At 40.6% G+C, this 16,310-nt stretch overlaps 1 protein-coding gene across 14 annotated transcripts in view; it reads left to right on the plus strand.

The window, feature by feature from the left end:
- FMNL2 (formin like 2) overlaps nucleotides 1-16,310 on the plus strand; it is a 312,817-nt gene that overhangs the window by 233,410 nt on the left and 63,097 nt on the right. For all 14 annotated transcript variants that reach the window (XM_045033816.1, XM_045033815.1, XM_045033820.1 and 11 more), the window contains 2 exons: nucleotides 11,777-11,885; nucleotides 15,975-16,051. In XM_045033816.1, coding sequence (XP_044889751.1) covers nucleotides 11,777-11,885; nucleotides 15,975-16,051 — 186 coding nt within the window. The remainder of the gene's footprint in view (nucleotides 1-11,776; nucleotides 11,886-15,974; nucleotides 16,052-16,310) is intronic.

Consider the following 16,310-nt stretch of genomic DNA (forward strand, 5'->3'; position numbering starts at 1 on the left):
GGAAAGATTCATGATGTGGTCTGGATGTGAAAGAGCAGTGAGTAAGACTTGGAGGAGGGACTCTGAAAGGGGAGAAGGAGGGAGAGTGGAATGGGCAGTGGTTCAGTGGTAAGACCACATGGTTTGTTTAGGAAACAATGAATAGATGAGTCTGGCTGGAAGCAGTTTAGAAGCAGTTTATGTAATATTTTGAAGGCCAGGGTATGGAATTATCATTTTAGCTCATTGGCAATGATCTATTGAAGGTTTATGAAAAGCAGGGGTGATTTGGAACAAACATAGAAATATTTCTATTTAAAGGTCACAGGAGATAGATGGTTTCCTTGAACACTTTTCACGTAGGGATATATATGAATTAATTAATAACTCAACGGCAAATACCTTTGTCAGAGGGAATGTAATGAAAGCTTAGAAGATTCAGACAAATAAGGCTCTCCATTCATATAGTGGGTTGGCACGCTGTTTACCCACTTACTCTGTTCGGAAAGCATGTATGGAGATCTTTTGATTCATAGGTTCTGTCTTGTCAGCTGGTCCTGTAGGAAGTCTAGGCAAACAGAAAATTTCAAAAACTAATTAAAAAGGTCCATTAGGAGATTTGGGTATTTCTGACTCCCTCTGCCCTCCCCTTTGTTTCCTCTTCTCTCTTCACCTCCGCTCTGAACTATCTGGATTCAACTGTTTGCCCTCTGTTTCTTTTGGCTGTGGAGACCGTCAGAAAGTGCTTGTTTCACTTTTTTCAGCATCATATATTTTATGAGGTTAATTGATAGAAGAAGTATGCCCAAGTGATGTCATGTCTGAAGAGTAAGTGAGGAAACCTAAAACCCCAAATCTTGGTAAAGTTATATTAAGCCCAGACCTTGGAACCATAAAAGACTAGTAAAATTAGGTCAAATCGTGTGACATACCCAGTTGGCATTGCAGCCCTATTGGGTTGAAACCTTACCTTAGCTTCCAAGGAAGTTCTAATTACTGTTCTTTATTTATAGGTAGATATTAGTTTGGTATCTGAATAGTTAGACTGTGTGAAAATACTTTTTGTGAGAGAATATACCCTTTCTTTTTCCTGTTGCCATTAGGACTTCGATATTACAGACTTCACACGTGTTGGCAAGAAAGGTCTACAGACTTTCGAAAAACATTTTTTTGCCAGACTCTGGGAAAGTCTGGTTTAGGTCAGTTCAGGAAACACTCATTCAAGGTTCCACAGTAATATATTGTCTGTGGATAATACAAGGTCACAGGGAGAGACAGACATGTACACCAACCCACATACAAGAATATGTCTCCATGTCTAGAAGTAAGTATATGTTAAAACAGTAAATTCTGATCCGACTTACTTCAAGGTATCACTGGGTGAGCAGCAGCTTGTCTTGACTGAGTACTTGGTGCTTTGCAGATAGATCTCTGAACATATCTAGCATTGATCACATCCAGCTTTTGTTCAGAAGTAGTGTTCTTTCCCCTGTACTTCCAGAATTATCAGACATGCTGTGTGTCCTTCATTCTTAAGCTTATCACCTCTTTTTTTTTTAACATACCACTTTTATTATTATTTTTTTATTTTGTTAAGAACACTTAACATGAGACCTTATCCCCTTAACATTTTTAAGTGTACAATGCAGTATTGTTAACTATGGGCACAATGTATAGTAGCTCTCTAGAACTTATTTATCTTGTGTAACTGAAACTTCATTGTCATTGATTAACAATTCCCAGTACACCCCTCCACCCAACCCCGGGCAGCCACCATTCTGTTCTCTGCTTCTAAGAGCATGACTGTCTTAGATACCTCATTTAAATAGGCTCATACAGCATCTCTTTCCTAATGGGACTGGCTTATTTCACTTAGCAGGATATCCTCAAGGTTCATCCATATTGTTGCCCATTGCAGGATTTCCCTTTTTTTTTTTAAAGACTAAATAATATTCCATTGTATGTGCATACATCTTACATTTCTTTTTTACTTTTTATTTTGATATAGTTTAAAAAATGTAATAATAGTACAGTGATCTGTCTTATGCTCTTTATACGGATTCAAGAATTAACATTTGTCCATTTATTCCTTGCACACTTGTTTTGTAAACATACACACCTTTAACCATTTGAAAGCATGTTACAGAATTGTGCCCTTTTACACCTAAATATTTTAGTGTAGATTTCCTAAGACAAGGATTCTCTTACATAACCATGGTACAATTCTCAAAATAAGAATGTTTTAATATGGACACTCTTTCTTAGTCCAATCTGTTAGTTTCATCTATTACCCTACTGTCTTTCATAACATTTTTTTTTTTTCCCCAAACCCTGTCCAGGATCCAATGTAAGGATCATTTATTGTGCTTAGTAGTTGTGTCTGTGTAGTGTCCTTGAACTTGGAACAGTTCCTCATCCTTTCTGTGTCACGGCTTAATATTGTGTGTGTGTGTGTGTGTGTGTGTGTGTGAGAGAGAGAGAGAAAGAGAGAAATAATTTTTTATTGAGATAAAATTTTATAATGTGTAAGTTTCAAATGTACAACACTATTTGAAAAATTTGTATATTGCAATATGGTTGCCACAGTAGCATTTGCTAACACCTCTATCATGTCACATAATTCCTATTTCTTTTCTTCATGTATTCATCTGTTGATGGACATTTAGATTGTTTTTACATCTTGGCTATTATAAATAATGCTGCAATGAATACAGGTGTGCAGATATCTCTTGCAGATTTTGATTTCCATTCTCTTGGATAAATACCCAGAAGTGAGGTTGCTGGATTTTATGAGGTTGCTGAAGTTCTATTTTTAACTTTTTGAGAACTCCATACTGTTCTTCTTGGTGTCTGTATAATTTATATTCCCACAAACAGTGAATAAGGACTTTAATTTCTCCACATCACTGCCAGCACATGTTATCTCTTGTTTTTTTTGTTTGTTTGTTTGTTTTTTGATAGTAGCTATCCTGACAGAGGTTAGCTGAGATCTCATTGTAGTTTTGATTTGTATTTTCCTGATGACTGGTGATGTTGAGGATCTTTTTAGATACTGTCAGTCGTGTGTATGTCGTCTTTGGAGAAATGTCTATTCAAGTCCTTTGCCCATTCTTTAATTGGGTTATTGGTTTTTTGGGTTTTTTTGTTTTTGTTTTTTGCTATTGAGTAGTGGAGTTCTTTGTATGTTTTAGGCATTAATGGTTTGTAACTATTTTCTTCCATTTTGTAGGTTACCTTTTAACTCTTTCCTTTCTGTGCAGAAGCTTTTTAGTTTGATGTAATCCAACTTGTTTGTTAGATTCTTAAACATGAGACACTAGTTCACACTTAATATAGCTTCCTTTTTAAACTCTTACAATGAGTCGTCGTCTAAGGGTGGCAAAACATGACTCCAACCAGAAGTCTAAGAAGCATTAACATGTAATTCAGGCTACTAACATGTGTCTGGCAAGAAAAATTCCTGTGTGTCTAACTTGTAGCCACGCAGATTCCAAGATCCTTACTTTCCTAGGTTTTCTTTCCTGGCCTTGCCATTCTTTTTTTGGAGTCAAAAATTCAGGTTTTACTTGCTTGGTCATTTCTTAACAGTATCAGTCAATGGATTGGAGCTCACTCATCAGTCATTCTGAAGAGCTTTTGAAGTAAATACTTTCTTGGGGTACCTGCATGGCTCAGTTGGTGGGGCTTGACCTCAAGACCTTGAGATCAAGAGTCACGTGCCCCACAGAGGCGTGCCTGGGTGGTTCAGTAGGTTAAGTGTCCAACTCTTGGTTTTGGCTCAGGTCATGATCTCGTGGTTCACGAATTTGAGCCTCACACGGGGCTCTGTGTTGACCATGTGGAGCCTGCTTGGGATTCTGTCTTTTTGCCCCTACCCTACTTGTGCATGCACACTGTCTCTCAAATACAAACTTAAAAAAAAAAAAAAATCTGTTTCTTAAAAATAAATAGAATGAACCAAATACCCTCTTTCCCCATGGGACCTGCTGTCACTGCTCTGCAGGTTGACATGCTCACCACCTGCCTCTCAGCACATTCATTGCTGCGCATGAAGTAGGTGGTTCAGATGGCAGTTGTCACCGTAGTATTAAACAGGAAATGTTTTGTATAGGTTTCTTAAAACATATCTAGAAATTGCTTGGTTTTTTAATGCTTATTACTCATACTAGCTTTGACTTGTACCTTCTTATTTTGTATACATATATATAACTACTGGTGCATATAATTAATATAAATGATTAGAGTCAGTTCTCTTGGGTTTTGGTCTTAAGTTGGTTTTGTAATCTGTTTCTGTCCATATTCACAGAATTTTGTGAATTCCAATTGGCAGTTTTTCCAAGACAGTGTGTCTTCTTCAAATGCTAGGGTAACATTTAGGTTTGAGTTCAGTGCTTGACAGAATAGCAGACAGTTCTCAAAGCTGATGAAAAGGGTCTGAGAAATTTGGTGGTGTTAGTTTGCTACAAGGTTTTGGTCAAAATGACTTCTCAGAAGACAGGATTTCCTTAAAATTCTTGAGATCTCGAAAAAAAAATGTCTAAATATTCATCTCCCATTTTCTTTGTTCTATAAATGGTAGGAACTCCAAAAATTGGACGGGGAGCTGTTTTCTGCCTCTGGGAAATCATCTTTTGTATCCAGGCATCCAGAGCCCCAGAGCACTGCTTGCCTGAAGTGGGGAAGAAAGGTTCTCAGGACAGCCTACATTTAGGTACTGCGCTCCAGTGGTGCAGGCATTGGTTCACAGTCCCTCCATTAAATAGTTTATTCCCTTGTTTTTTCCTCTGGAATCTGAAGGAGTTCTCTCCAACCCTTACGTCTCCGGGAAGCTGTCCAGAGTCACCAGAGAGACCTGATTGTTTTAGGACCTCATTAGACCTGCTCCCATTAACTTGAAGGAATAGTGACACATAGTCAGAATGACTTCATTGGGCAGAAAATGATCTCTAAATGTCTGATATGGATGTCAGTGAAAATGAGGGAGTCAGGACTCTTTCAATGCAGTCATCCATAAAAACAATGAAGAAACTGCCTAAATATGCCAGAAACCATTTTTTTCCCCCAGAATTCCAGGAATTAGCTAGTCCTGCAGCAATCTGGGGAGCATGTATTTAGGAAAAATGACTCAATCTTGGTAGGAACAGCTGGCTTTGTGGCATTTCACTTACACTGACCAAGCCCCCCGGCCCCCTCCCCAGTTCCACAGTAGCCTTGAAAACCAGGAGCTCCATAATCACAGGGAAAACCATCAGGCTGGCAGCCAGCAGGGGGAAGAATGGAAATGAACTTCCTTCCAAGCCTCTTCGTCCTTGTCCTAGATTAAGCTCTGATGTATTTACTGTGAGATTTGAGAACTAGGGAAGATGCCGATTTTAAGCCTCTCTAAGGGAACTTATACCATTCGTTCTTGACAGAGTTTGGGATCATTAGAGACAGGAGTAAGGCTCATAGGAGGAAACCAGGAGAAAACTAGTGCTGCCTCTCACTGGGGCCTTTTAAATATAACCACAGTGAACCAGAGGGATAGTCTTCAGTTGGCTCTGTTGAGTCTGTTTTATATGAAGTTTCGTAATAACTTGAGGAAGGAAATATTGTAGTAATTGGTTTCACTGTGTAGAATTCTATAATGGTACATGTACCAGTCTGTTAGATTACCACAGAAGCACCCACATCTCCTGCTGACTCACCCATTTAATCCTTGTAAAGCTCAGGTCTTTGTGGAAAGTTTTTTCAAAGGGCTAAACTAAGATGTGATCAGTGCTTGTGTAAGGTGAACATGGCTTAGCCCGAACCCGTGGCATGAACCGGATGCAGGCTCCCTTATCTGCTGTTCTTTCAACTGTGGTATATGGAATCTTATTGACGTGTGTCAACGTGATTATGCACCAGCACCTGTGCATACATTTGGTTGTGGTGACTAGTTTCAAGCTGCCTGAGTTTTTAATTGGTAACTGATTATTGCTGGGATTTTCCAACTCAGCCTAAGGGAATCGGTGTAATTCATACATTTGGTGGAGTTTTGCATGGCACTAATCAGTTCCCTTCATCCTTTTTTCTGTGGAAACTGTTAATCATTGTATTCAGCCTTATTGGCATCCAGGTGGACATTTGGCACCAGGGAACAAGATTTTATTCAAAGCCCAGTTTTTCTGATGATACTTTTTTTTTATTAAAAAAATTTTTTTATGTTTATTTTTGAGAGAGAAAGACAGAGGATGAGTGGGGAAGGGGCAGAGAGAGAGGGAGACATAGAATCCAAAGCAGGCTCCAGGCTCCAAGCTGTCAGCACATGGCTCAAACCCATGGACCATGAGATCATGACGTGAGCTGAAGTCGGACGCTTAACCAACTGAGCCACCCAGGCACCCCTGATGATACTTGTTTTGTTACATGTGTTGTGGCGGAATTTGGGCTTCTCACAGAAATGTTACACTTTGCTTTTTGAGGGTAGAGCAGGACCAGCTCTCCACCTAAGAGACCTTTTGGGAAACATTCTGTAGGGTGATTGAAGTGGAAGAAGCATTATGATCACATCCTTAGTTAGCCCTCTGTGTTTATGGGGATCTAAACCTAGACCATCCATAAGTACTTGCTTTTGTGCAGCTTCCCCCTCCCCCCTTCTTTATATGGAAAGTAACACGCAGCCTTAAAATATGAACAAAAATAATGAATCCAAGGATCACAAGGTGGGTATGTTTTACATCTGCACTGTTAATAGTTCTTGTTCAGTTGGGTTCACTGTCATGTCACCTTTATGAGGCTTTCCCTACAATTTGTCCATTCCTTTTAGATTTACTTCTTTTTTTTTTTTTTTTCAACGTTTATTTATTTTTGGGACAGAGAGACAGAGCATGAATGGGGAAGGGGCAGAGAGAGAGGGAGACACAGAATCGGAAACAGGCTCCAGGCTCTGAGCCATCAGCCCAGAGCCCGACGCGGGGCTCGAACTCACGGACCGCGAGATCGTGACCTGGCTGAAGTCGGACGCTTAACTGACTGCGCCACCCAGGCGCCCCTAGATTTACTTCTTGAATTAGAGCCCTGTTGAAAAAAACCTCTGATCTGCCTAAAGACTGTTACCAGGAATAGGTCTGTATTAACTCAGTCAAATTGGGCTTGATTGAGAAAAGGTTGACTCTGTGGGGATTTTAAGTATGATACTTTGCAGAAAAAAATGTTCTCCTTTATGATGGGACTGTCGTCACTCTACCATCTTGGGCTGCACAGGTGTGTGTTACTGCTGAGTCTATTTTGTGCATTGTGATGTGCATGTGACAGAATGGTGGGCTGGGGGTGGAGTGTGGACCCAGCACACTTCATACAGGGGCTGACAATATACTCATCTGTTGCATCCTAAACTAAGTGATGAGCCCTCAAAGGCAAAAGCAGCATCTTTCATTGTCTTTCATTTTCCCTTAACACTTAGTAGAGTTTAGCATAAACAGGAGATGCTTAATAAAACCAGCTTTGGAGCTCAAACAAGAGATTTGGTTTGGTTTCCTGTGGCTGGTGGAGAACATCAGAGGCCAGTACTCTTATTTTATTTGTAAGTTTTTGTTTAAATTTCAGTTAGTTAACATACACTGTAATGTTAGTTTCAGGTGTACAATATTGTGATTCACCATTTCTATACAATACCCAGTGCTCATCACAACAAATGTACTACTTCATCGAGGCCAGTACTTTTATAAATTTTAAAAACAAATTTTTTAATGTTTATGTTTGAGAGAGAGAGAGAGAGGGAGAGAGAGAGCGCGCACCAGAGTGTGAGCGGGGAGAGGCAGAGGGAGACAGAAATCAGGAGCAGGCTCTAGGCTCTGAGTTGTTAGCACAGAGCCCGATGCGGGGCCTGAACCCGTGAACCATGAGATCATGACCCGAACCAAAGTTGGACACTCAACTGACTGAGCCATGCAGGCACCCCAGTACTTTTATAAATGAAAAAAAAAATTTTTAATGTTTATTTTTGAGAGAGAGAGAGAGACACAGACAGAGTGTGAGCGGGGGAGAGGCAGAGGGAGACACAGAACTGGAAACAGGCCCCAGGCTCTAAGTTGTCAGCACAGAGTCCGATGTGGGCCTGAATCCACAAACCGTGAGATCATGACCTGAGCCAAAGTCAGACACTCAACCAACTGAGTCATGCAGACACCCAGTACTTTCATAAATTTTTAAAAAGTGTTTGTTTTGAGAGAGAGAGAGAGAGAGAGAGACAGACAGACAGACAGACTAAGTGGGGGAAGGGCAGAGAGAGAGAGAGACAGAATCTCAAGCAGGCTCTGCACTGTCAGCGCAGAGCCCAACATGGGGCTCAAACCCACAAACCATGAGATCATGACCTGAGCTGAAATCAAGAGTCAGATGCTTAACTGACTGAACCACCCAAGTACCCCAAGGCCAGTACTTTCAGATTGCTTACCTTGTCCCGGTGTCCTTGTTGTGTTTAAGTGGATCCAAGAAATTGTTATTAACTCTTTTGGTATTTTAGCATCAACCGGTTAAACAGATCTGTTAAAACCAGCTGCACAGGGACAGTTTTTTTTGGGTATTCTATCAATATTGTACATTGGAGCTGAATTTCAGACTGTCCAAAAAGAAAAAAGTAACTCAGTTGATATTTAAGGCAAATGAACCAAATATCTACCTAAATAGGTAGTCAAATACCACAAAAAGTGCATGTTGGAGAGTAGATTAATGTACATGCGAACCCACGGCACAGCTCCTAACACCAAGCCTTAGAGATTCAATGTGATCCTAAATTATTTACGAATATTTTGTATTTACAGAGGTAAAGAGTTGTGACGTTTATCGGGGTGCATTTACTTAATGGGAGAAAATTCTTTCAGAATAACAATTCCAAAATAGAGCAAGATTTCCTATTAAAACTAATCTTCACTTTTCTGATATGTGATAGAGGATAAAGATTTAAAAAGAAAACTGCTTACCAAGTGCGTGGACCCGTGTGTTCTGAAAAAGATGCCTAGATGCTGCTGTTCTTAGCAAACTGAACCTTAGTCCTGCCTGGAGAAATAATTACTGGGAGTGGGGTAGATGATGCCTGTATGGACCCAGTGCTGTCAGGATGACTGATACGAACGTTTGACAAAGAACTTGCCAGCACAGATGGCTGTAGGCAGTAGCTTTTTCATATGATAACCCAACAGATTGTCCATGAGTTGTAACTTGTAAAATGACACTGCCCTGCATCTCTGTGAGGACACTTAAAGTCTCGTCTCTTGATTTTTACTTGCTGTGTGGTTGTAGTTTCTTTGGGCTTGAGTTTTCTTAGCTGTATCAGGGAAGATTGGAATAAATGATAGCACAGATCTGTCTCAGCTTTCAGTGCTGATTGTTTTGGTTAGTGGTTGTACTGGTGATTTTTAAAAAACACAGTGATGCAGTGATTTTAAACACAACAGGTTCAAATGTTGCCTTTAATTCTTTAGTTTTCTATAAACCCAAAACGGGAGAAAAATAAATTGTAGCTCAAGTGCCATATATTTTAGAAAAGAGCTAATCTCTATTTTTTAAACACAGAATATCAACAAATCAGATACACGTTTTTACTTAACTGACATATTTTTAAGCTCCTTAAGTATTGTTAAATATTTATGTACTGTTTACATTAAATACGTTTTAAATATTGATCCAGAATGTGTATTTGAGATTACCTACCTACTACAATGAATAGAAGCCTTTTGTGTTAACTTTGTAATTAGAATATTATAATTAATCTGTTTTTGCTAGTTTCTACCAGTACAAGTAATGACAAAGACATATTCAATCGTTAGAGTTCTATTACAATCCTGAAGCTGAAGAACTGGATTAATAAGTAAAAGGAAGGAACTTGCTATGTTGCTTTACATCTCTTAGGAAACACCATTGTAGGTTTATGTTTGGTCTACTTGGCAGAACCATTAAAATGTATATGGAAGTGATACAGAAACACACACTGACCTGTCCATCGTCCTTAAAGAGTCCCTTGCTTTGGTCAGTGAATCTCCTGCAGTCGTGGCTGCACGTAAATATAATTTAGTAAAGGATGTTTGATTCCCTTGAAAGTCACCTTTTTTCTTTTTCCAACTTAATCACAGATAACTTCATTGTGCTCTGGTAGCCACTGCATTCAATTAAAAATGCCAACCGTCTCTCTCTCTCATCAGCTATGATATACTTGACAGGTGACGCCAATAAAGAAATGCAAAACAGGTTAAAATAAATTCAGAAAGAGGAGGGGAAAGAATTTCTGAAAGAGACCAGGAAGACCACAGACATTTGGGTCAGGTTGGCTGCATGGCTGTTATTTAAAGAGACACCAGTGTCTGTCAGACCTCCATAAAGTGTGTTAGCAGACATGCTCAGGCTGGGGCTATGGTGAAGGGACACATTTTGCAAGTGTATTTTAGAGGTTGAAAGTGTCCTTACTATCACGCGAGTCTGAATTTGTTTCCTTAGCTTTGTTTTTGCATTCAGAAGTGAATTGTTAGGCCAACTTCCATGCTGCATTTTTATTTCTAAGTGTGAATAAAGCAGGAAAGCCCTTGAGTAAAGCATTCTTCTTAAGACTTCCATCAGCAAACTATTTTATCCATTCAGGTATACGGAGGCAAGTTGACGTATTGAAGTGCTTTTCACCAATTTATTTGGCTCATTAGTAGGCTTATGTGAAAAAATCATCCTCTGTTTGATAGTTTTTGAATAGAAAGTGACTTAAAAGGGCTGCTCAGCTGGATAGCTTCAGACAGACCTGCCGGTTCAGTGTTCAACTCATAGCCTGCACCTGTGGGACTTTTGAAAGCAGTTAACGTTAATCATAACTTCCTTTAAATGTTTTAATTAGTTCAGGAAGAAGGAAGGCCTCGGGCTGATGTTTTATAGATCATTTCTGTCATTGACTCTATGGGAGAGTAGTTGACAATTTTTGAAATTGGCTTTTATGTTGGTCTTGGAGTTGCAGAGAAAGCTGTATTTGGGGGCACTGACTAAAAGCTCACATTGACGCTCTTGGCGTTGTTAACTTGTCCGCTAGCACTGTGTTTACCTTGCCGCTTCTTTACTACCTGCAGCCTCTGCTGAATCTCTAGACAGAGGAACTGAGGCTTAGCAATGTAGGATCTCTAGAATGAGTTTTAACATTGAAACCTCTTCACCATGCGACATGCCAACACATTTCCATGTAAGCTTCAGCTTCCATACCGGGCTTTGGGTGAGGGATCAGGCTGTCGAGGCATTTGTATACTGTTAAGGTCTTGGGTACAGTTAAAGTCTAACATCACAAGCTGATATCAAAGCTGGTAATGTGTGACCTTGCCTAGCCTTAAACTCCTCTAACAGGGACTCCTGAGGGCAGCAATGGGAAGGTGCAGTTAAACTGGGGGCAGATGACTGGCAGTCTAGGTATAAGCTAAGGCTTCACCCCTTCGCTTGTTTGCAAATGCAGTCTGCATGCATGCTGTTTGAGATCACCTCTGCGAATCTAGCTTGGCTTCCTGATTGGGAGCCTGGGGTTGTTGGCTGATCTCCTGTGCAATCTGATGTGCTGTATGCTGTGAGTGAAGTTGAGTTTCATTGTCCATGGTATCTGGCTTGATGCGATGGTGACCAGTACACAGAATCGTGTAGGCTTTGCAGTCCCCGGAAATAGCTTTGTGGTGATGGATTTGTGGTGGTGGTTTCAGCCTGTAATCCTCACTTAGGTGCAGATGAAGATAGAGAACGCTTTCCATTTTTTAAGTGGCTGTGTCTGTGCTAAGAAGGTAACCTGTAGTTTCATGGAAGTTTCCCTTTTTATTTGTAGATATAATACTTTGCCAAGCAGAAGAACCCTGAAAAATTCAAGATTAGTGAGTAAGAAAGACGACGTGCATGTCTGTATCATGTGTTTACGTGCCATCATGAATTACCAGGTATGTTTGTGTTCTGATTCTTTAAAAAATCTGAAAATTCTGTCAGATTCAGATCTTGTCCTCTTTGGTTTCTTTGTATTTCTCTTTGAAATAAATGTCAGGATTTAATGCAATTCAACTGAAAAAGGGTCTGGTTCATTTTAATGCTCAAGATTTAACTCACTGCCTTTATATTTTAGTTAGCATTTATCCTTTATGATGTACTTGGAGGAAGATGTATTCCTCCTACGGTCATAAACTTGTTTAGATGAGTTGGTGAATGTTTGTGACCACTTATGACAGAATAAGCCGCTGTTTGTGGGCAATAATGGACCAACTTTAGAATGTTAGGAGTGAGGGATGCCTGGGTGGCTCAGTCAGTTGAGCATCCAACTCTTGATTTCGGCTCAGGTCACGAAATCATGGTTTGTGGGTTTGAGCCCCACATAAGGCTCTGTGCTGGCAGTGCGGAGCCTGCTTGGGGTTCTCTCTCCCTCTCCCTCTTCCCTTCCTCTGCTTGTGTGTGCATGTACTCTCTCTCTGTCTCTTTCTCTCCAAATAAAGAAACATAAAAAATTAAAAAAAAAAAACATTAGGAGTGAATAGACTCTTAACATTGGTCAGTGGTCCTCAAAGGGTTATATGGTAAAAAGGTGAGAAGTTGCAGTTACTGTCTGTTGGGCTTAGTGGTTCTTAATCTTTAGAAGAAGTGCCTGGAGGATTCTTGTTGAAAGGGCAGATCCTCCTCCAGGTGATGGTGATGCAGGTTATCCCCAACATAACAGGGAGAGAGACAGCTTAACGTGTGAATTGGATTAACTTTAACAACAAAGTGGAAGTTGGTGCCCGATAGGGTTTAAGTTAGGTAAGTGGAACCAGGAGTAAGAATCAGAGAAACGTAATTCAAATATAAAAATAGGATTTGATATCCATGGGTAGGGATGCTAAAGGTGGGTCTAAGCAGAAGTGGAAGGTAAACATGTAGGTAGAAGGTATTAGAATTCAAGCCCAACATAAGGGTGCTGAATTGAAGAGGGAGAACGTGCATTTTATTTTTTCTGTCAGTCAATATTTTTTGAGCATTGCCAGAGAGACCCACTTCTGGGCAGAGGGAATAAATGCCCCAGGGAACTTACTTTCTAATGAAAGGGGTGACAGGTGATAAATAAATTGGTAAAGCATGCAGTGTTGGAAATAACAGTAATGAGGATGAGATGAAAGGAAAGCTCACACTTAGAGTGTTTCCTAAGAGGACCAGTGCTTTTAAGCCTGGTACTTAATTTAAAGCTTATAACAGTCCTATGACATTAGTAATACTACTATCCCCATTTTACTGATAAGGAAACTGAGACACAGAGAAATTAAGTTTTACTTAATTAGCCAGCAAGTGGTAGAATCAGATTTAAATCCAGGGAGACGAGCTCCAGAGCAATGTTACTAATACTGTGAAAAAACTATTCAGGAAATAAGAATGGGAAGTGATGAAAGTGTGTGTTCAGTTTTAATGAGGCCAACTGGGAAAGTGTCCTGGAGAAGTAGCAATTTTTCACAGTAGCAGTTTGAAGAAGGAAACAAGGTGAGAGATTTTAGGGAAAGAAGATTCTAGGTAGCAAAAAGGATGACTGCAAAGGCCATGGGGCAGGAATAAGCCTGATGTGCTCGAAGCCCAAGAAGGAGGCCAGGTTGGCTGCATCCGAATAAGTAAGAAGGAGAAGAGAGGTAGATGAAATCTGAAGTTAACATGGGGTCCTGACTGTGGAGGGCTTTATAAGCCAGTGAAAGGATACAGTCTTTACTGTGAGTGGAAAGCTATTGAACAGTTCTGAGGGAAAATGTGACATGATCTGATACTTGATTTTAGCATGACATTCTAGCTTCTGTGTTTAGGATTGACCTTGGGGGCCATAGGCGAAAGGAGGTAGACCATTTAGAAGGTTGCTGCATTAGTTTTAGGTGAGTGTTGATGGTGGTGTGGGCCAGGATTATAGGAGCAAAGATGATGACAGGTGGCCGGATTCTGGTTTTCTTTTCATGGTAAAGGCAACTTGGATATGTGGTAAGGAGTGGAGGGTGGCCTTGAAGTGTTTGTCTTGGGCCCTTACTAAGATGGGGGAGGCTACAGGATTTGGGAGACTAGATTAAGAACGAAGTTTCAGGGATGTTACCTTTAAGATGTCTGTAGTCGGGGCACTTGGGTGGCTCAGTCGGTTAAGTGTCCAACTTTGGCTCAGGTCATGATCTTGTGGTTCTTGAGTTCAAGCCTCTTGTTGGGCTCTGTGCTGACAGCTCAGAGCCTGGATCCCACTTCAGATTCTGTGTCTCCCTCTCTCTCTGTTCCTCCCCAACTCATGCTCTGTCTCACTATCTTTCAAAAGTAAATAAAGAATAATAATAATAAAAATGTCTGTAGTCATCCACATAGAGATCTTAAGTAAGTGGTTGGATATGTCAATCTGGAATTCAAGGCAGAAGTCTGAGCTGGAGTTAAAAATTTGGGATTTAATTGATGGTGTTTAAAGCCAGGGGAGTGCATGAGATCAACAGGGGTAGACAGAGAAGCAAAGAGATCCAAAATATGAACCCTGAGGCATTCTGTTTAAATGACAGAGACATGAGGAAAAACTAGAGAGACTGAGGAGTAGACAGGGAGGTAGGAGCCAAGTAGAGGAAGTTTGAAGGAGAAAAGAGTGCTCAGCTGTGACCAATGCTGCTGCTGTGTCAAGATGAGCCCTGAGAATTGGCCATGGGCTTGGCAAAGTGTGGGTCATTGGCATTTCTGGGATGAACAGTTTCATTGGAGAGGTGGGGATGATATGCCTGATTAAAGTGATTGCAGGGTGCCTGGGTGCCTCAGTTGGTAAGTGTCCGACTTAGGTTTAGGTCATGATCTTGTGATTTGTGGGTTCCAACCCCACATCGAGCTCCACGCTGACAGTGCGGAGCTTGCTTGGGATTCTCTCTCCCTCCCTCTCTCTCTCTGCCCCTCCCACTCTCTCTCTCTCTCTCTCAAAATAAGTACATAAAAACTTAAGGTGATTGCAAGAGACGTCAGTAGGAGGAGACCATGAGTGCTTGGAGTTATGCTGTCCATGTTAGCAGAGAAACAAGGCAGCAGGTAGACACAGGTTGTAGGGTCAAGAGGGATTTTGCTGTTGTTGTTACCGTTTAAGTTGAGTTTTTATGCTAAGGAATCAGGGAGAAATAATGATGAGGGCTGGGAGAATTGCTGGAGCCTAGGCTCTTCTTGGGAAGGGTATCAAAGACTTACTTGGAGGGAGTGGCCTTGGATTGGAGCCCACGAGGGTTCCTCCTCAGGAAAAGGTGAGGGGGCAAGTGGTGGATCTGTGGGTGGGTGGATATTGGGTTGGGAGCTTTTAGAAGATTTTTTTTTTTTTTTCTGATGCCTTATATTTTCTCTGGGTAATGAGAAATAAAGTCACGAACTAAGAGTGAGCTTGGAGGAGAAGGAATGATTCCTCAAATCAGAACCAAGAGTGATTCTGGAGCCTGTTGTTGAACTTGTTATTTCCTTTAATTAACATGCCTCAGGATAAGGCATTTGGGCTTTGGTCCTGATAGCCATTGCCCAGAGAAGGGATGAGAAGCAGTGGTTGTCAATCCTGACTGCATAGAGAAGTCAGCTTAAAAAATGTTCAGATCCTTGAGATTCAAAGTATATTGCATTGGTGTTTCAGTGGTAAAATTCTCGCCTGCCAAAGTATATTGACCTGAGGTGTATCCTGGAAAATCAGTGTTATGTTTTTTTGCTTTGTTTTGTTTTGTTTTTTTTACTCTTCCTCTTCCACATGATCTTGATGAGCAGCCAGATTGAGAATCACTGGACTGGAGCCTTTTCAGCATTTTAATAAAGGGAAACACATAGTTCAGTCATAAAGAATGAGAATATGGTCTCTTGATAATAGCATGATTCCTAAAATTTTTCATAGAGAAATACATTCAGGCACTGTTGTGCTAGAAACATAAATGCATTTGTGATGCTATAAATTACCTTAGGTAGAATTTTCAAGTTCTCCTCATTTTTTTTAAATCACTATGGACAGTCCCCCTTAAGCTGACTCTCTCTAATGCTCTATTTCATATTAATTTCAGTATGGTTTCAACATGGTCATGTCTCATCCACATGCTGTCAATGAGATCGCACTGAGCTTGAACAACAAGAATCCAAGGTAAGCTTACTTTGTAATTGTTCAAGTAAAAAGCTACCTAACGGAAGCAGAGGGCTTCTAGCCAGGTTAGAGTTTGGAAACTTTCAAATGTACCTCTTTGGATTAAGATTGCCAGTACACTCCTTGGCTGTGTAGAATTTTCTTCTCAGCGAAGTTACAGTTGTACATGTGGTGGAGTTGAGCACCTGGAGACATTACCCCTTCACTGTTCTCTTCAAGCTTTCACTTCTTTCTAGGCCTGGTTTTTAGCATCCTTGCA

Source organism: Felis catus, chromosome C1 (genome assembly GCF_018350175.1).
Source record: "Felis catus isolate Fca126 chromosome C1, F.catus_Fca126_mat1.0, whole genome shotgun sequence".
NCBI classification, from domain to species: Eukaryota; Metazoa; Chordata; class Mammalia; order Carnivora; family Felidae; genus Felis; species Felis catus.